This window comes from Dendrobium catenatum, unplaced genomic scaffold (assembly GCF_001605985.2).
Source record: "Dendrobium catenatum unplaced genomic scaffold, ASM160598v2 fragScaff_scaffold_847, whole genome shotgun sequence".
Taxonomy (NCBI): Eukaryota; Viridiplantae; Streptophyta; class Magnoliopsida; order Asparagales; family Orchidaceae; genus Dendrobium; species Dendrobium catenatum.
Genome location: NW_021319309.1, coordinates 19,074 through 41,476, shown reverse-complemented (window position 1 = coordinate 41,476; position 22,403 = coordinate 19,074). Strand labels below are relative to the sequence as shown.

The 22,403-nt window shown below is 35.5% G+C and overlaps 1 protein-coding gene across 1 annotated transcript in view; it reads left to right on the top strand.

The window, feature by feature from the left end:
• Positions 1–22,403, top strand: part of LOC110102995 (protein-tyrosine sulfotransferase) — a 64,618-nt gene that overhangs the window by 33,464 nt on the left and 8,751 nt on the right. Inside the window, exons 9-11 of the mRNA XM_020831523.2 lie at positions 1,371–1,420; positions 1,501–1,569; positions 2,012–2,131. Of these exons, the coding sequence (XP_020687182.1) occupies positions 1,371–1,420; positions 1,501–1,569; positions 2,012–2,131 (239 nt within the window). The remainder of the gene's footprint in view (positions 1–1,370; positions 1,421–1,500; positions 1,570–2,011; positions 2,132–22,403) is intronic.

Genomic DNA, 22,403 nt, shown 5'->3' with positions numbered 1-22,403 from the left:
GAGATATGAATCAATAAGATATGTCATATGATCGATATAGCACAAAACCTTATGTTAGCTAATATGGATTGAAATTTGTCACCTTAGACAAATACTCACCCTACGTCTACAAGATACCCTTGGACGGCGCAACTCATGATTGCCAATAAGGATTCTTCTGTTAGCTTGGGTCAACTACCTCTTCTGATTAAGTAAACTTAAGGACCATGATGGCCCGGGATGACGGAACCATGGGATCTTGATTGGGCTCATCATCACTTCCCCCACCATCCGCTTTAAATGCAAGATGGTGAAATTTTTAATTTTAAATATTAAATTTCCACATATCACCCTATGTTGCTGCTATATGACATATATCATGTATCTATGGATACAATATATTCTTTTGATGACTAGCCTTAATCGAAAGTTCTCTCATTACCAGGAGGGGTAATTAACTATAGGGGCTTGGGCCTATTGGAAATTAGAACTCAGATCTAAAGTTCTCGCAAAATGAGGGCGAAATCTCTGGATAGTATCTTATTTATAAATCCAATCTGCCTTCTGAAAATTTACGCTGGAACCTAATTCATTAAAATTCCTCGAGAAAGCAGGGGAGGCCGGGGTGCGAATTTTTGGAGCCAAAAAGGACATGATTTCCTTCTTTCCAGTCATAAAATATTCTTCGAAAAGTATTTGAATCCTGAGTCTAGTACTAGTTGTAGCATATGATGTTAAACGTCTATTGTGAAACCTACAATTAGTTGAAAGGCTACTGTGGCTATTGCTGATATTTAATAAGATGCATGCGTCTCCAAACTGTGGTGCATACATCTATGTGTATTATGTGTTCTCTCTTGCATACATCCTTTAATTGATGCATTCAAGAAAGTTAAATATGCACATGTGCTTGTAAATATATGATTTTTTATTTTCATTTTTGATCTGGTTAATTTTTCTAAAAGACAAGAGTGAACAACAATTTGAGGAAGGTGTTTCGTTTATTTTTTTTGAACTCACACCATCCATCCTTTGGTCTGAGGCAACTTAGCTGGTTCAAAATGCTCAGTTTAGATTTGTTTCAGCTGCGTTCTCAGCTGCCTTCACGGTTTGAGTTCATATAGATTTTATTGACCGCCCCTTATGGCATTTGGTTAAGAGAAAGTCTGTGTAGAATAATATTTATAGATATAAATCGTTGAATTATGTCCCTCTTGGAATAACAAATTATGGCTACAAATGCGCCACTGATACTAGAAGTACAAATGCACATGAATGGTTTCAATTCAGGTCTTAACGTGAATGAAATTTTTAATATAAACTTGCACAAAATCGGATAATGAAATTATTTAATGCGAAAGTGTATAATTATTATTTCTTGGTATTTCCAGGAACGAACTCTTTCCAGGATCCTGAAGATGGTGGGGAAAATCAGGATCAGGTATCCCGTGCAAAATTCTTTGAATTCTAGAACACACTTCCTCCAAACGGTAATGCCTATTTCTTTTTAATTCCTGGTAGAGAAGTACAGGCGACAACAAACTTGGAGAAGATGCTCCATCGTTAGATGCAGAAACAACAGATGAGAATGTAAAATAATCTTTCCATTATTTTACTTTTACTTTTGGTCATGTTGAAGAGTTAAGCGTTTGTTTTTACTCTCACTAGTTATGTTAAATGGGCAATTGGGCAACTAGCCTGATCATTCTTTGGCCAGGTTGACCCTGTAATGCTAGCCAGGTTGTTGAGAGAATAAAAGTATAATGAAAATGTAAAATATTGACGTGTTTCCCATTTATATAATGCATTATAAATGCATCCATATGAAAAATATGTTATATAAGTACATTTGTTATTCTTTTTGGACTGAGATACATATTAGCTGTTGGACGACTTGACAGAAATGGTAGGCTCAGTTTGTGTTAGGCCCACCTTTACATTGATTATTTCTAGCTCTCTATGCTTTTATTCTATGAAAAATTCCATCTTCTTTTGTTTCTTTTCACAATTTTGTTGATGTGCTTTCTGCTAGATGACTGTTGAAAATCTGTTGGAGGCCTATGAAACATGTACATCTGCTTTGCGAAAAACTCAATCTAAACGCCGGACAATTTCTCTAAGGAAGATCGCTCCTGCTTACTTTTCAAAGGAGGTCAGCTGTAAAGGACTTGATTCTTGATGAATTCACTTGTTTTTTTTAGTTATCTATGTATTATCATGCTGAATTATGTTTTGATAGTCTAAATAATTTTTGCATGTTATATCTAAGTGTAGATGAGAAGATTTTTGTGGTGGTGGTACTGTGAATTATTTTTTACTGCTCTTTTTGATTTCCCAGTTTATAGTGGATCGAATATCTCAATTTAATATATAGACATAGAACGTAGTAATAACAGATGTCATCTTATATCACACCCCAGTTTAACCCACCCCCTAATGGAAAATATGGAGTATAACAGAGAAGGAAAATCTAAATTGACTCCTTTTTACTAACCCCCATTCTGAGCCACTACTTGTAGAATAAAGGGAGAAAAAAGAAAAGAAAAAAGAAATCTATTTAGGCTCTCCTAACATGTCAACGTATCATATAGTATACTTTACTGAACATCGAACATAATTAAAACAAATACAGAGCTCTACTAAAACTTTTGAATTAACTTACATACCTAAAAGTTTATACAGCTATCCTTCAGATCTCTGAGATCTTTTTGTATATCAAAACATATTTACACCAAAAACGAACGGTCACCTCTTTCTCGCCTAGTGCACTACGGGCTCCTTTCCCTTACATGCAGTATAACCACTGCTAATGAGCTATGGCTCAATGAAATACACAAGCAATGCATAAGAATTAATAATAACATTTTAATTATTTAGAAAGACATACCATTCGTGACTAAATAATAACATGGTTAGAGGACTTTTCACATGGATCACAAAAAAATATAGCAATACTTTTCATCTTGCTAATTGTTTTGATGGCTATAAGCTTTTGCACCCTTTCAGCTTTTCAATTCAAGGTTGGGTCTAGTTTCCCAACTTTTAAAATTGAAGCTATTCTCTCAATTCAGGGTTGGGTCCAAATTCTCAACTTCTAAACTTGAGAGTATAGGCTTATATCGTCAAGTCTTTCGCCTTTATTTGTGCGGACTTATCCCCCAACATATGGCTTAATCACTTTCCTAATAGCAATCCTTTTTAGTCCTCATGATATATGCTAGTATAAACAATACTTACGAATAATCATAGTCATGAATAAACTGAAAGAAATTGAAGAAAACTGAAATTAATGCTATCAACCATAATAGATATGAATAGATATGAATTGCAATTAAAGAAAATATTTATTAATTTATATAGCATTGTTAGGTTTCTCACCTCGTTTTTCAGAACAGTTAGGTAAACTGATTCACCTAAAGTATTCTGATTCTTTCGCCTTTTATATACCACTTCAATTGAACTCTTCTTCATCCCACTCTAAATTCTTCCCTTACCTCTCTTTTCTCATTCTCGCTTCCTTATTCCTAACAAATTTCAATAACCTTTAATCAGCATCAGCACTATAACAGTCATATAGCAACACTAAATTTTTAGTTTTGTTTTTCCTACTGATTTCAGCTAACCACTGTTTTCAGCTAACAACTATTTTCTGCAATTTAAATATAGCAAACCTTATTTTCAGCACTCATTTATTAAATTCCAACAACTAACAATCTACAACAATCTTATATAAGAAAATATAGATTCAACATTGAATTGAATTTCCATACCTGCTTCTAAGTTTCACTTTACTACTTCTTCCCAACAATTAAAAAAAAACCATGAACTCGGCAGCAACCTATCTCTGTGTTTCCTTCACAACAGCTGCAGAGATTTCTACAAAAAATGTCTTCCCAATTCAGTAACTAGTCGCAGAAATTCTCCCAGAAACCATAGCAGTTCTACTGTATGTTCATAAAAATCAATTAAAAATCAGTAATAACATGCAGGAATCCTCTTACTCGAGTCCATAAACAGCAGAAAAATTCCTTCAGCACTCCAAATTTCAAAATCTCTCTCAATATCATTTCTCTGTTTCTCCAATACTAGCAGTATTTGCTCTATTCGAACTCCAGAGACAAAACTGACCGTTGAGAGAAGGGAATGGTTCATACTAGCTATTGTTTATAACTGATAATATATTATTATAATCTACTGCATTTCCACTATTCCATTTCTCCAAATCATTCACAGCCGTGGGATTTAATCAAGCCATTGCATGCTTGGCTAAGTGGGAAGCTACATGAAACATAATGTAAGAAATTGAAATGATGAAATGAAAGGACGGTTACATGAATATAAGATTAAGTTAATATTTAATTAACTCACTTTAATTAACTATTCATGAACTCATTATGCATATACTATTAAATAAATCTTTTACCTATACTTCTATATGTCAACATGTATGAAATTAAAAGTAGAATTTATTGAAAATAAGTTAACATTTACAGGAAGTTGAAGGTTACATTATTTTGAATTTGAATATTTTGAGAGAATTACATCTTATTAATAAATTGAGTAGGTTCGAGAATTTGTGGCGTTCTCAACGTGGTGGATGCATGATTTTGTTCTTGGTTTGTCTTAATGTTTGTATAACTCCATTATTCTCTGATGGTCGTCAAATTCTTGGGAAACTCAAATCTATTTTAATTTTTATTGGTGTTTATCTTCAATGAAAAGGAATTTCCCCATGTGCTTCGCAACTTGGGGTTTTGATGTGGAGATTGAAGCTGGAAAACTTCTTAATGTAAAGAATGCTTATTCTTGATGTTGTAAGGATGTTAGTTTTTTACTTGCACGTGATGTTGATGAGAATGTAGGAGTGTGGGGTGTGGCCAAGAGGGGAGAGAGAGAGAGAGAGAGAGAGAGAGAGAGAGAGGGGATGTTGTTGGTGGGGTAGGGGGGATTGGTGTGGGTTGGGCTGAGGTGTGTAGTGCGGGGTTGGGTGCAATGTCAATGGCCAAAGGCTAGAGATAGAGTTTGAGATTAGCTTTGCTTGTATCTATTTTAAGCATTCATGAGTGATTAAATTTCTTATTTGTAATGAGAATTTCATCATCAATGAAATAACAATGATGATGTTATTGGTGGGGTAGGGTGGATTGGTGTGGGTTGGGCTGAGGTGTGTAGTGTGGGGTTGGGTGCAATGTCAATGGCCAAAGGCTAGAGATAGAGTTTGAGATTAGCTTTGCTTGTAGCTATTTTAAGCATTCATGAGTGATTAATATATACAAGCTTTCTTATTTGTAATGAGAAATTCATCATCAATGATCAATGTTTAAAATTGCGTGTTCGGGTATTGAGGCGTTTTTCATTCGTGATGTGAGACGTAATCCTCAAAATCAAAAGATTGCGTAAACATAAAATGATAAATTTTTTATATACTAATGAGTAAATAATATAAAACATAGAAAAGCATATGATATGAAGTGAAATCAAAATATCCCAATAATAAAACAACATGAAATTTTGTTTAACTCAAAATTCTATCTTTCCCAAATCCCAATATTCTTTTCATTAACATATAATTCAAATTTCCAAAAATAAATAGCAATGACATATCACATAAGAACTCATAAGTCATCAGCACTGTCATCACTAAGAGGTTCTTCATTTGAATCATCGTTATGATGAACTTCTCTCTCCCCTTTCTCCTCTCATATAGAGTCCAATGTCGGGCATTTACTTTAAGATATATATATATATATATATATATATATCGTGAGGCGAGGCGGGCCTCAACCAAGTTGAGGCGCAAGCCTCATAAAAAAAACTCGAGGAGTAAGCATCGAGGCGTTTTTTACTGGAATTGCGCAGAGGCGGGCCTCAAGGCCAGCCTCATATTGCGCAATTTTAAACCATGTCAATGATAAATAACAATGAAGAAAGCAATCAAAAGAAATAATGGTGGATCTTTCATAAAAGGCTTATCTTTCATGAGAGAATTTTTTAAATACGATAGTCTTTCGATTGCTTCATTATTAATTAATAAAACTATTTTAGGTAGTAGTTTGGAGGCAAATCTAATGACTTGTTGAATATTGATGATGATAGATCAACTTCATCTTAGGAGAGTGCTCAGCTAAGTATTCATTTTATGAAGTAGGGGCGAGTCACTGCAGCTCCTAGAGGGATATACAAATGGTATCATGGGCTGGATGACCATGTCATTCAATTAGGAAGTGCTGCTAGCTAGTTTTGCAAATTTTGATCTCATCTGTGATAATCTGCTCAACAAAATCTATAGAAGGAACTAAAGGCAAGGCAATAACGTTTAGTGAGAAACATAATAGGCTCAAAATTATTTCTAAAAGATTTAAATAGCTTTGATATTACATACTGAGGCAGTTCAGTCAAACAAGTATTATATCCTTATTTCTTTAAGATTTTAGATTTTATAGGACCAATAAGATATGGTGTAGAGTTTATTGTAAGAATTAGTATGAAAGTTTTTGTAGTGAATAACCAATGAATAACCCCCTTTGTGAAACTTGTAAATTCTATTTTTCTTAGCTATAAACATGAACTTTATATACATGCTTAGTAACGCAGTACCAGACAATGATATATCATGATATTCTTGGCAAGGTAATAAAATCAATAGGAATGCATGAGCTTTTACCATAAGTGACCTCGAGAAGAAACTTACCAGTAGTATGATGGAACAAATTGTTTTAAGTGAAGGCCATAATAGGTTGCACTGATTCCCATTAATTTAAGTGATCTCTCACTAGATATTTCCATGCCATGCTCTCCCCCATTTCCTTACCCAGTTGTCTCAGATTCATCCCACTCAATGTTTCTCTTTGCTAGGGAAAACTTCATGGTGATGAGCAAAACATGATAACACTCTGAACGTTGAATGTGCGGCCCATTCAAATCATTTTTACATAGTGGAAAACGCGTTTTTTTGGTAGATTCTTGGTTAGGACCTCACACAAAATGCACAGAGTTTTCCCCAAAATACATTTATTGTTATGGAGGGATGAAATTTTAATGGTGATGCCCTTTGCATTAACCTCAAGATACCTCTGTTGGCATGATGGAATGCTTTTGCTACTCTTCTGCAATGGAACACAATAGCATAAACCATAGTTTAAAATTGCGCAATATGAGGCTCGCCTTGAGACCCGCATTTGCGCAATTCCAGTAAAAAAAGCCTCAATGCTTATGCCTTGATTTTTTTTATGAGGCTTGCGCCTCAACTTGGTTGAGGCCCGCCTCGCCTCACTGGCATGATGCTTACGCCTCACACTATATATATATTAAAACTTACATAAATCTTGAAGTAAATGCCCGACATTGGACTCTATAGGAGAGGAGGAAGGGGAGAGAGCAGTTCACCATAATGATGATTCAAATGAAGAACCCCTTAGTGATGATATTGCTGATGACTTATGAGTTCTTATGCGATATGTCATTGCTATTTATTTTTGGAAATCGGAATTATATGTTAATGAAAAGAATACTGGGATTTCAGAAAGCTAGAATTTTGAGTTGAACTATATTTCATGTTTTATTATTGAGATATTTTTATTTCACTTAATATCTTATGTTTTTTTATGTTTTATATTATTCACTCATTAGTATATAACAAATTTATCATTTTATGTTTATGCAATCTTTTAATTTTGAGTCTTACGCTTCAAAATGCCATGAGGCTTACGCCTCGCCTCACGAATGAAAAATGCCTCAATACCCGAATACGCAATTTTAAACATTGGCACAAACTAAGTTTTCTCATAAAATTTAAAAAAAGAGGTTAAAAATTGGAATGTTGGGACAAAAATAATGACAAGAACCCTGTGTGAATGTTAAAAAAAACACAAAATGAGTGAAAAAAACTATTTGAGTATTCTCATTGACACATCAGGGAGGCTCCGCTAAAGGGCTTAGCTTTTCTTGAGAGAACTCGTTTTGATGGCTAATCGCTATTAAATCTTACGTTTGATTGATTTTTGTTAGCATACTTTATGTTTGAAGTTTATAAGCAAAAATCTAAATTGTTATGGCACATGAAAGCAAGGGGGATTGTTGACCTCCACAGATCTGCCAAGTCAACACAAGCAAAAGAGGTGAATTTGGCGACTCAAGCGACGGTTGGCGGGTGCGACGCGTTACTTAAATGGTCAAACGACTTCCGATCGCCAAATGAACTATGCCAGTGATCGGAGCGCCGAATTTACACAAGGAGCCCCTCATAGTCAAATCGGGCGGAAAAAAGTGAAATCAATGACCAACACCCGAAAATGATGTGTAATGCTTCCTAAACGATGTATAATCGCAAAACAGAATTTGTCGTTAATGTCCGAGTCACCGGAGAATGACTGTAATTTCGCTTAATAAAATTTGTGCAGGAAAATCAAAGCGGATCTCAAGGCAACAACACGAATTTTGAGGTGGCGCATGCAGATTGAAACGCACAAATATCGAGGGATTTTAATCCTCTACACAAATCCCTGTATTTTCAACTTCCCATCCCCATATGCTACCAAAAATTTATGCTGAAATCCCGCTCAAGTGTTGTAGTTTTGCAGTTCGGCGCTAAATTCAGTCGCTTGTTTCTCGCGCCCGTAACTTACTCTCCATTTTGCGCTCCCACTCTGGATATTAAAACTAGAGAAAACAAAGCTCTCACGTTCTTTCTTCATTCCACACTTCCTCAATCGAACGACCCAACCCCCTAGCCGCTCGTCTTGCTACTCGAACTCCCCCTCTCACCCGCTCGACTTTCATTTATCCAACTCGCAACTCGGAACAGGCCGGCCAACCCCCTGTCTCTGTACACACGCCTTCAACTGATCGGACATCAACCTCCGATCTGCACGACCTGGCTCGATGAACTCGCATAGGCGAGGCGGGAACGAAGGTCGGATATTAGAAATTAAAAACTTTCACATTATAATATCAAAACATCTCCAGACTCCAATACATAAAGAAAGAGCCACTATATAAAAAGCCAAGTGAAAATTTTCTTTCTTTCTATTCATCTATCATTCAACATATCAATATTAAAACATAAATGTTCAAAACATAAAAAGATATTAAAAAATCTTTCATTAAAATTCATTCTGAGTCGTTCTAACTCAAAATATCAAAAACCAAAATGAAAGAACCTGTCGCCCGTCGTCTCCTTACGACGGTACGTAAAGAGAGGTCTATCCGCCATTATCTTTTATCGGGTTCTCCTGAAAAGTGTCTCATAAGTAGGGTGAGTCATAACTCAGTAGATAAAATAACATTCAATTAAAATTTAGAGACAATGAAAGAAGTACAATATGCATTAACTTCTCAATAAGTAAACATTCAACATGTCATAACATAGTATCTAAAATAAACATATCTCTAAGTCAACCTTCAAGTTCTATTTCTTTTCATAAACTTGCAATCCTTTCTCTCTAAGCAATTATGATTCATTTGATGCCTCAAATGCATATAACATAAAGATATAGTATCATAATAACATAATATTTAACACCCGTTTTGGAAGTATCATTTGTACTGACCGTGTATACATTTATTTGGTCACATTTATCATTTGGTTCTAACGAACCTCTTTACTATTTGGCTCAAAAGAGCCCCTTTATCATTAGCTCAAAAGAGCCCCTTTACCATTGATATTTCTGCATCAAACATGCACATGCAAACAGTATTTATTTATTCATAAAAGAGGCTTTAACATACCTTTCATATGTATGTTCTCATATGGAGTTATATGTTTGCTACTTACATGAGATATGCTCATATGTATGTTGCATGTAAAGAAGACATGTAATACTTGTAAAAAAAGAAATATGAGCTTTATCATTTTTTATTATCCATACATAAGAATTTTGCTTGCGTATCATGTGATTATGATCTTTTGTACAAAAACATGCTAGTCATAAATGATATTAAAAATAACATAAAAAAATATCATTTCTACATTTTTGCATTTAGAGAACTTTCTAAATTTAAGAGAATTTCATTTTATCTACCTCACCGTGGTATGATTCATCAAATGTCCTTACGAACTGATGCGGGCAAAAAATATAGGGGAGCGTGTATCTCTTCAACCCACATAGACAGCCCAAAAGAAACCACAAAAGAAGAAGGGAATTGACTAGAGATATTAGAACAAATTCTTACATTTCAAATCTAACATAGATTTAGAAATTAAAAAAAAAACTTATAGAGACCACTCGTACACTTAAACAAATTATAATGACTCGAAATTAAAGACACCCTAAAATTGCTTCACAATTTAGAAGAGGGATACAGGTGGAGTGGCACTTACGGAGAGACGAAATATGTTAGAAGCCGAGACGAAGGGTTGGAAAGAGCTCGCAAGATTTTCGGAGGGGATGAGAAAGAAGACGAACAAAACTCGCAAGCTTTTCCAAGCAAACCCGCAGGTTTACATTTCCAAAAATCACATATCATTCACTATTTTTTAAAACAATACATAGGTATGATATGGGAATACAAACAGCCACAAACATTAATTAAAAGCTTATTAAAATAGGAAGATAGAAGGCCAAAAGACACCTTAAAACTGCAGTAAAAAACTGCACAGAAATCAGCAAAAGTCTCTTGGAATTCCTCCCAAAACAGCCACCAAATCAGTCCCAAAAATTGTCCAAATTCTGTCCAAAAATAGCCCCAAAATCTCTTCAAACAGCAGCCCAAAAATTTTCAAACAGCAGCCCAACATTGCACAGGAAACAGGGAATTAAATCCTCGGGAAGAGCCCCGTGGCTGCTTCAGAAAAACAGCCCAGCTAGGGACCCGAAAACAGCACAGGAAACAAGGGGTTAAGGCACGGGAAAACAGAGCCAGCCGCAGGAAACCAAGAGCCAAGGCGCGGGAACCGAGCAGCCATTCACGGGAACCAAAGGGTCAAGCCACGGGAACCAAGGAGCCATCCATGGGAACCAAAGGGACAACACATGAGGGAATAAACATCAATTTATGAGCTAAAAAGGTTCTCTATTAGACATTAATGAGCTGAATCTAGTAGAGGACCCAAAATTAATCAAAATAAAATCTAACTTGTTTTGACCCCCCCTTTGTATGCATCAGATACTCCCCTTCTTGAAAAACTCATCTCCCGATGAGTTAGCTTTGTTCTGAAGGCGTTGCATCAAGAGACACCAAGGCTTGAGATTGCTCAAGACTCAAAACAAAACTAACTAACATGACACACGACTCATAAGACTCACAAGACACTCACAATAAGACTCGACTTGATAAACTTAAACAAAATTTGACAACTAAAACCTATGACTTCCTAACTTGCTCTGATACCAAAATGATGCGGGCAAAAAATATAGGGGAGCCTATATCTCTTGAACCCACATAGACAACCCAAAAGAAACCACAAAAGAAGAAGGGAATCGTACATTTAAACAAATTACAATGACTCGAAATTAAAGACACCCTAAAATTGCTTCACAATTTAGAAAAGGGATACAAGTGGAGTGGCACTTGCGGAGAGACGAAAGTGGTTAGAAGTCGAGACAAAGGGTTGGAAAGAGCTTGCAAGATTTCCAGAGGGGATGAGAAAGAAGACGGACAAAGCTCGCAAGCTTTTCCAAGCAAACCTGCAGGTTTAGATTTCCAAATTACATACCATTCACTATTTTTAAAACAATACATAACCTCTCATATATATAGGTATGAGAAGGGAATACAAACAGCCACAAACATTAATTAAAAGCTTATTAAAATAGGAAGATAGAAGGTCAAAAGACACCTAAAAACTGTAGTAAAAAACTGCATAGAAATCAGCAAAAGTCTCTTGGAATTCCTCCCAAAACAGCTACCAAATCAGTCCCAAAAACTGTCCAAAAACAGCCCCAAAATCTCTTCAAACAGCAGGCCAAAATTTCTTCAAACAGCAACCCAACATTGCACAGGAAACAGGGCATTAAATCCTCGGGAAGAGCCCCGTGGCTGCTTCGGGAAAACAACCCAACTAGGGACCCGAAAACAGCACAGGAAACAAGGGGTAGAGGCACGGGAAAATAAGAGCCAGCCGCAGGAAACCAAGAGCCAAGGCGCGGGAACCCATCAGCCATTCACGGGAACCAGAGGATCAAGCCACGGGAACCAAGGAGCCATCCATGGGAACCAAAGGGACAACACATGGGGGAATAAACATCAATTTATGAGCTAAAAAGGTTCTCTATTAGACATTAATGAGCTGAATCTAGTAGAGGACCCAAAATTAATCAAAATAAAATCTAACTTGTTTTGACCCCCCCACCCCCTTTGTATGCATCAGATACTCCCCTTATTGAAAAACTCATCTCCCGATGAGTTAGCTTTGTTTTGAAGATGTTGCATCAAGAGACACTAAGGCTTGAGATTGCTCACTTGACACTAAAACTCAAATGACAACAAGACTCAAAACAAAACTTACTAACATGACACACGACTCATAAGACTTACAAAACACTCACAATAAGACTCGACTTGATAAACTTAAACAAAATTTGACAACTAAAACCTAGGACTTCCTAACTTACTCTGATACCAAAATAATGCGGGCAAAAAATATATGGGAGCCTATATCTCTTGAACCCACATAGACAACCCAAAAGAAACCACAAAAGAAGAAGGGAATTGACTAGAGATATTAGAACAAACTCTTACATTTCAAATCTAACATAGATTTAGAAATTAAAAAGAAAAACTTACAAAGATGACTCATACATTTAAACAAATTAAAATGACTCAAAATTAAAGACACCCTAAAATTGCTTCACAGTTTAGAAGAGGGATACAAGTGGAGTGGCACTTGCAGAGAGACGAAAGAGGTTAGAAGTCGAGACGAAGGGTTGGAAAGAGCTCGCAAGATTTCCAGAGGGGATGAGAAAGAAGACGGACAAAGCTCGCAAGCTTTTCCAAACAAACCCGCATGTTTACATTTTCAAAAATCACATATCATTCACTATTTTTTAAACAATACATAACCTCTCATATATATAGGTATGAGAAGGGAATACAAACAGCCACAAACATTAATTAAAAGCTTATTAAAATAGGAAGATAGAAGGCCAAAAGGCACCTAAAAACTGCAGTAAAAAACTGCACAGAAATCAGCAAAAGTCTCTTGGAATTCCTCCCAAAACAGCCACCAAATCAGTCCCAAAAACTATCCAAATTTTGTCCAAAAACAGCCCCAAAATCTCTTCAAACAGCAGCCCAACATTGCACAGGAAACAGGGCATTAAATCCTCGAGAAGAGCCCCCTGGCTGCTTCGAGAAAACAGCCCAGCTAGGGACCCGAAAACAGCACAGGAAACAAGGGGTTAAGGCATGGGAAAACAAGAGCCAGCCGCAGGAAACCAAGAGCCATGGCGCGAGAACCCAGCAGCCATTCACGGGTACCAAAGGGTCAAGCCACGGGAACCAAAGGGACAACACATGGGGGAATAAACATCAATTTATGACTAAAAAAGGTTCTCTACTAGACATTAATCAGCTGAATCTAGTAGAGGACCCAAAATTCATCAAAATAAAATCTAACTTGTAAGGCAAGAAATTACAAGAAAAACTCTGCCCCCCCCCCCCCCCCCTTGTCTACATCAAACTCCCCTTCTTACGAACTCATCTCCCGATGAGTTAATTTAATATTTGACTACCAAATGATGTAAGCAAAAAAATTCGGGGGACCCTAATTTTTTGCTTAACAAGATAAAAACTCTATTGGGTAATAGTAGAAACACATGTGTAAACATTACTTGTAAATGTAAACATTACTAAATTGTAAAAACAATCACAAACCCTTTTATTTATGCGATAAATATCTACAAGAGATATATATAAAGTGTAAACATTACTTGCTCACATATAAACTTTTAAAAACCCTAATTTATGAATAAGGAACTCAACCATACACTATGCTTGGACTTTCTAATTCACCATTTTCCTAATTCATAATAAATACCATTTTTTTTATTTCCTTTAAATTGGGACTTAATTATAAATCTAGCTTTTTTGAAATCTCCTTCAATTCCTATGCATAAAAACCCTCTCTTTCACTTAAACATAAGTTAACATACAATAAATTTTTGAAATTTCCTAAATTAAAAAGTTGAAAAATAACATTTTGTGCTAAAGCTCTAATCTTTGCTTTTAAACCATCCTAAGTTCATTAGGAACCAACAGATTTAAAGGTTTTCATGGTTATGAAAAATCCTAAATTTTGGAGCATGAAAATTTCTTCTTAAAATTTAACTAACTTCCTAAATAAGCTCCATAACGTCATTAGGAAACTTTCCTACAAAGCCATTTTGAAATAATACGAAAAATCGGAGAAAATCCTAATTTTTATAATCTATATTTTTCAAGAAATTATCTCATTTTTGTGTTTAGAAACTTCCTCTAAGCCTACCATATTCTTATCTTAAAGAGATCTTGAGTTTTCATAAAATCCTAGTTTTTTGTTGAGAAAATCTTGAGAAAAAGTTTATAAGAGCCCACCTTACTGTTCCCTTCAATCTCTCTAAGACCGCCACCGGAAACCTCCCCTAAGACTATCGTCGCCACTCCTCCCCGACGCCTCTTTCTCCCTCTCTCGTTCGGTTCGGGACGCACGGAGGAAATGGGGACCGAAACATTTCGGTCCCCTAATAAGAGTGGGGCATTAGGGTTTAAAACAAAAGGTCTTAAATGCCCTTACTTAAAGTTATTTCCACTTAAATGCCATGAGGGGTATATTTGTCATATTGAGATTTCTAATAATTTAACTCCCAAAATATGCGAAATTCAATATGAGTTCTTTATACCGATTCGCTTAGAATTTTGCATACTATTTTATGAAATTTATTGTGTCGAATTCTGACAACTTGAAAATTTTGACTAATTTCATCGCGGCACATCAAAATGCGTGCGACACTGAAGATCGTTACTTTTTGGGTTTTATAATTCTTCCCTCCCTTATAAAAATGTCTTCCTCGAAATTATAAAACCAGCTTAAGAAATCATACCTTAGTTAAATAGGTGACCTGCTTCTAAGCTGCTTAACATCATAATCTATAATTCTCTCAGGTTCTTCTACAAATGTCAGATCTGGTTGGATATCTACTGATTCAATATTGATTTTCTGAGCTTAATTTAAAATGTATTTCCTCAAAGAAGAGATATAGAATATATTATCTACTCCACTCATATGAGTTGGAAAAATCAATCTGTAGGCTACACTTCCGATTCTTTCTGCAATTTCAAAAGGACCTACATATCTTGAACTCAGTTTTTCCACTTTGCCAAATTTCTTCACACCTTTCATTGGACTAACTTTGAGGACTACAAAATATCCAACTTAAAACTCAACTGATCTATGTTTAGCATCATAATATTTTTTGTCTATCTTGCATAGTTTTTAATATGTCACGGATCAGTCTTATCTTTTTAGTAGCATCATCTACTAAATCAGCTCCAATGATCTTTATTTCTCCTGTTTCAGCGCAGCATAATTAAGTTCGACATTTTTTTCCATAGAAAGCTTTATAAGAAGTCATACCTAAACTTGATTGGAAACTGTTGTTATAAGCAAACTTAATCAGTGGTATGTGTGTCTACCATTTACCACCAAAATTAATTACACATAACCTAAGTAAATCCTCTAAGGTCTAAATAGTTCTTTCTGATTGATTATCTGTTTGAGGGTGGAAGGCTGTACTAAAAATAAGTCTGGTACCCATTGCCTTATGAACTTTCCTCTACAGTCTAGAGGTGAATCTCACATATTTATCTGATACTATCGATCTTGGTACACCATGTAGTCTAACAATTTTATTAACATACACACTTGCCAACTTCTCAACAGCATCAGATTGTTTGATAGGTAAAAAGTGTGTCGATTTGGTCAACCTATCTATTATCACCCATATAACATCATGACCACTTCTGGACCTGGATAAATCAACTACAAAATCCATGGCTGTCTTCCCACTTCCACTCAGGTAAAGGTAAGGGTTGCAATAAACCTCTTGATTTTTGATGTTCTATTTTAACCATTTGGCAAACAGTACACCTAGCCACCATTTCTGCTACACTTCTCTTCATCCATGGCCACCAAAATATTCTTTCAAATCTTGGTACATTTTGTTACTATCTGGGTGAATGGTATAATTTGAATAGTGAGCTTATTGAAGAATTTTTCTTCTTAAATCTCTAACATCAGGGATGCAAATTCTGCCTCTATACCATAGTAGATTATCTTCATTAAGCTCATACTCCTCCAAATAACCTGCCTTCACCATATTTAAGATTTTCTCAAATTCTGCATTTTGTGGCAAAGCTTCCCTTATCCTATCCTTCAATGTTGATTGAATGATCATTTGATTTAAAGCCACAAACTCTACATCATTGGGCTGGACTATTGAAATTTCTAGCTTCTTCAAATCTCTTATCAATTCATGTTGTTGTGTAATCATCCAATTGACACTACCATAAGTTTTCTTGCTTAAGGCATCTGCAACCACATTTTCTTTACCTAGATGATATTGGATATCCAAATTGTAGTCCTTAATAAGCTTCAACCATCTCCTCTGCCTCAAATTCAGCTCCTTCTGTGTGAAGATATATTTTAAACTTTGGTGATTAGTAAAAAATTCGCACTTAAACCCATACAAGTAATGTCTTCATATCTTCAGGGCAAAAACCACTACAGCTAACTCCAGATCATAGGTATGATAGTTCATTTCATGATTTTTCAGTTGCCTAGAAGCATAGTCAATGACTCTTCCATTCTGCATCAGTGTACAACCCAACCCTTTGTGTGAGGCATCACTATAAAGCTGAAATCCATCTGTCCCTGAAGGAATAGTAAGTATTAGAGCAGTCATCAAACACTGTTTCAGTCTTTGAAAAGCCTCTTCACATCAAACTGTCCATTCAAACTTCACTGCCTTTTGGGTCAATCTAGATAATGGCATTGTTATTCGTGGAAACCCCTCGACAAATCTTATGTAGTAACCAACTAGACCCAAAAAGCTCCTGATCTCCGTCACTGTAGTTGGTCGTGGCCAATCTGCTATAGCTTGTACCTTGTGCTAATCTACATAAATCTCTCCATTATTAATCACATGCCCTAGAAAATTCACTCTTTAGCCAGAATTCGCATTTAGAGAACTTAGCATACAATTCATTCCCTCTTAAAGCTTGCAATACAGCCCTTAAGTGATTTGCATGAAGTTCTTCATTAGGAGAGAGTACCAAAATGTCATCGATGAACACTATCACAAATATATCTAAAAATGTCTTAAAGACCCTATTCATGAGGTCCATAAACACAGCAGGGGCATTTGTAAGCCTGAATGGCATCACCATAAATTTGTAATGCCCATATCTAATATTGAATGTTGTCTTTGTTATGTCCTCTTCTCTAATCTTAAGTTGATAGTATCCTGATCTCAAGTCAATCTTAGAAAACATAGAGGCACCTTCCAATTAATCAAACAAATCATCAATTCTCGGAAGATGATATTTATACTTTACAGTCAACTTGTTTAATTCTCTGTAATCTATTAAGCACAAGAGCACCCCATGGAGAAGTGTTAGGCCTGATGAATCCTTTATTAAGCAATTCTTGTAATTGATCTTTCAATTCCTTTATCGCCATCCTATAAGGGCTTTAGTAATAGGATCCGCTCCACTAAACAACTCAATAGTAAAATCAATCTTCCTGCTTGGAGGTAAGTCAGGTAAATCATTTGCAAACACTTCTGGATACTCTTGCACAGCAGGTATCTCCTCTAATCCCTTCTCTTCTTTCTTCTACTCCTTAACATAGGCTAAAAAGCCTAATATTCTTTCTTCAATAGTTTGTATGCCACCAAAGATGAGACTAACATACAAGTTATGCTTCTTTCCCCTAAAAATTTAAACTCTTTCTCTCTTGGCATATAAAATTTAAGCTCCTTGTTATAGTCTATTGTCACAAAGTGACAAGACAACCAATCCATACCTAGGATTGTATCAAATTCTGATAATGGCAATAATCCATATCTAGGATTGTAAGATCTGCTCCCAAGTTTTTATCACCTACAGTCAATTCCATATGACACTTCTTGTTGGTTTCCAATTGACTCCCATTAGGCATTAAAACTGATAAGGGTTTGAGCATAACTGAAGGGGACAAGTCAACTGACTTAACAAACTCTTCTGAAATGAAAGAGTGCGACGCTCTCATATCAAACAACACCTTAACAGGCTTGTTACACACAAAGATTGTTCCTACATACCATGCATGCAACATAACATAAAGCTTATTTTACTCATATATCATAAAGGAAATTATTGATATTTAAATAAAGTCCATACTTGTAATAACATCAAGAGAGTCCTTGGCTTCTTGTTGGGATAGAACATAAACCCTTGGCTGAACATGTTGCCGAATTTGGCCCTGAGATGGAGTTGATGCAGTAGACTCCACCATCCTTAGCCTTGTAGCTAAGCTTTAAGGAGCACTACTTGTCCTTACCTCTGGGGTACACTTTTGTCCCAAAATAGGGCACGATTTTGCCATGTATCCTGGTTGATGGCACCAATAACATGTATTAGTGCCAGAGAGGCACTCTCCCTTATGTGCCCTCTCACACTTATTACATATAACAGGAGTGCTACTCCCTAAGTGTTGGGTTTGTGCTTCTTCCAATTTGGTCTTCCAGATTGAAAAGATTGGGTAGACTTTTTCAAGAGAAGTGCTATGGAGAGTTCTTGATAAGAAAGGAGTCAATAATGCTTATATTCAAATCATTAAAGATATGTATGCAGGAGCTATTACTTGTGTTCAAACACAAGGTGGTTTGACCAAGTATTTCCCTATTTCGTAATAGCCAACATTCAACACCATAAAGCATTGCATGCCTCACTACCATCTTATAGAATTTTTCCTTAAGTTTGAGTGATACTTCTCTATCACACAACAAGCCTGATGTTTTCCTCCACTTCATTCATCCAATTTGAATTCTACTAAAAATATCCCCATCTATTACTCTTAGAGATAGGATACGAAATGAGCATATACGTGAAAAGGTTGGAGTAGCTACAGTAGAAGATAAGATTAGAGAGAGTCGCCTTAGATGGTTTGGTCACATAAAAAGGCGGCCTTTCGATGACCCGGTTAGGAGAGTAGAGGTATTAGATTTGACTTGTGTTAAGAAAGGTAGGGGTAGACCTAAAAAGACTTGGTTAGAAAATATTAGGAATGACCTTTCTTTATTAGATTTAAACGAGAATTTGGCTTTTAATAGGACACAATGGAGAAAAAGGATTCATGTAGCCGACCCACGTAGTGGGATAAAGGCTTGATGTTGTTGTTGTTGTTGTTGTATTCTTCCTTTTCTGAAAATCTTTTCTCCTTTGAGCACTTCGCAAATCCATCTCAATTCTTCGTGCCCTCTCAACCAAGGAAGCATAATCCTCAATGCCAAAAGAAATCAATGGTTGTCTAATGATATCTTTAAGCCACATAGAAAGTGATGACATTTTTCTTCTACATTGGGAATTAAATGAGAGGCATACCTAGAAAGTATTGTGAACTCAGCCTCATACTGTGTAATGGTTCTATCACCCTGTACCAGTCTCATGAATTTGTCTTGCATCAATCTTCCAACTAACATCGGTACATACCAGTCTCTAAATATTTTCACAAACTCCTCCCACGAAACTTGGCTGCTCGGTCTTCCTCCAAAGGTCTCTTACAATTGGTTTCTCCACAACCTCTCTGCTTCACCATTGAAAGCATAGGCAACTTGAGGGCATGACATTCCTTCTAAGATCTTCTCTATCTTCATTAACCAGTCTTTCGTCTCTGTTGGTCCACCAACTATGAATGATGGAGGCTTCATATCTTGTAATAATTTCAAGTACTTATCCATTGGAGCGCTTCCATTGCCTCCATCCTGGGTCTAAGTATTCTTTATCATTTGGGTCATAGCTGCCATCATCTGTGTAAAAGAGTACATAGTAGCATTAATGTTACTACTTTGAGGCTCCATTACTCCTGGCAGATCCCTCCTAACCTCTCTAGTATTGCCATCAGTGGTATTAGTTTCAGAATCCAAGGCCCTGAGACATAATGCAACAAAACAATTTAAGCAGTCTATAGCACATGCATCTTATACCTATTCTAATCTATAGGATCATCCTATTAGCTCTTTCATATTGATCAATATTCTTAAACCTTTGCTCTGATACCACTCTTGTCACGACCCAGCCTGATGAGCTCGCATAGACGAGGCGGGAACGGAGGTCGGATAGTAGAAATTAAAAATCTTCACATTACAATATCAAAACATCTCCAATACATAAAAAAAGAGCCACTATATAAAAAGCCATGTGAAAATTTTCTTTCTTTCTATTCATATATCATTCAATATGTCAACATTAAAACATAGATGTTCAAAACATAAAAAAATATCCAAAAATCTTTCGTTATAATTCATCTTGAGTCCTTCTAACTCAAAATATCTAAAACCAAAAAGAAAGAACTTGTCTCCCGTCGTCTCCATACGAGGGTAAGTGAAAGGTCTATCCGCCATTATCTTTTATCGGGTTTTCCTAAAAAATGTTCCATAAGTAGGGTGAGTCATAACTCAATAGATAAAATGACATTCAATTAAATTTTAGAGATAAGGAAAGAAGTAAAAGTGTAAAACATGCATCAACTTCTCAATAAGTAAACATTCAACATGTCATAATATAGTATCTAACATAAATATGTCTCTAAGTCAACCTTCAAGTTCTCTTTCTTTGCATAAACTTACAATCTTTTCTCTCTAAGCAATTATGATTCATTTGATGTCTCGGAAGTATCATTTGTACTGTTCAGGTACATATTTAATTGGCCACATTTACCATTTAATTCTAACGAACCCCTTATCATTTTGCTCAAAAGAGCCCCTTTACCATTAGCTCAAAAAAGCTCATTTACCTTTGATATTTCTGCATCAAGCATGCACATGCAAACATTACTTATTTATTCATAAAAGAGGTTTTAACATACCATTCATGTGTATGTTCTCATATAGAGTTACATGTTTGTTACTTACATGAGAAAAGAGATATGTTCATATGTATGTTTCATATAGAAGAAGACATATGTAATACTTGTAAATAAAGAAATATGAGTTTTACCATTTTTTACTATCAATACATAAGAATTTTGCTTGCGTATCATGTGATTATGAGCATTTATATAAAAACATGCTAGCCATAGATGATATTACAAATAACATAAAGAGAAATATCATTTTTACATGTTTGTATTTAGAGAATTTTCTAAATTTAAAAGAATTTCATTTTACCTACCTCACCGCAGTGTGATTCGTCAAATGTCCTTACGAATCCTTCCTTTTGTGCGATCAATATCTACAAGAGATATACATAAATTGTAAACATTATTTGTTCCCACATAAACTTCTAAAAATCCGAATTTATGAATAAGGAACTCATCCATACACTATGCTTAGACTTTTGAATTAACCATTTTCCCAATTTATGATAAATACAATTTTTTATTTTCTCTAAATTGAAACTTAATTGTAAATCTACCTTTTTGGAAACCTCCTTCAATTCCTTTGCTCATTGTATGCATAAAAATCATCTCTTTCACTTAAACATAAGTTAATATACAATAAATTTTCGGAATTTCCTGAATAAAAAATTAGAAAAATAACATTTTGTGCTAAAGCTCTAATTTTTTGCTTTTAAACCTTCCTAAGTTCATTAGGAACCAACACACTTAAAGATTTTCATGATTTTGGAAAACCCTAAATCTTATTGTATGAAAATTTCTTCTTAAAATTTAGCTAACTTTATAAATAAGCTCCATAACGTCATTAGGAAATTTTCCTACAAAGCCATTTTGAAAGAATACGAAAAATCGGAGAAAATCCTAATTTTTAGAATCTATATTTTTTAAGAAATCATCTCATATTTGTATTTAGAAACTTCCTCTAAGTCTTCCCTATCCTTATCTTAAAGAGATTTTGAGTTTTCATAAAACCCTATATTTCTTTCTTGAGAAAATCTTAAGAAAAATATTGAGAAAAAGTTTATAAGAGCTCACCTTACTCTTCCCTACGATGACCCTTCAATTTCCTTCACAAACCACCACTGGAAGCCGCTCCTAAGACTGCCGTCGTCGCTCCTCCCCGACGCCTCTTTCTCCCTTTCTCGTTCGGTTCGGGACACACGAAGGAAATGGGGACCGAAACATTTCGGTCCCCTAATAAGAGTGGGGCATTGGGGTTTAAAACAAAAGGTCTTAAATGCCCTTACTTAAAATTATTTCCACCTAAGTACCATGATGGGTAAATTTGTCATATTGAGACTTCTACAAATTTTAACTCCCAAAATATGTGAAATTCAATATGGGTTCTTTATAC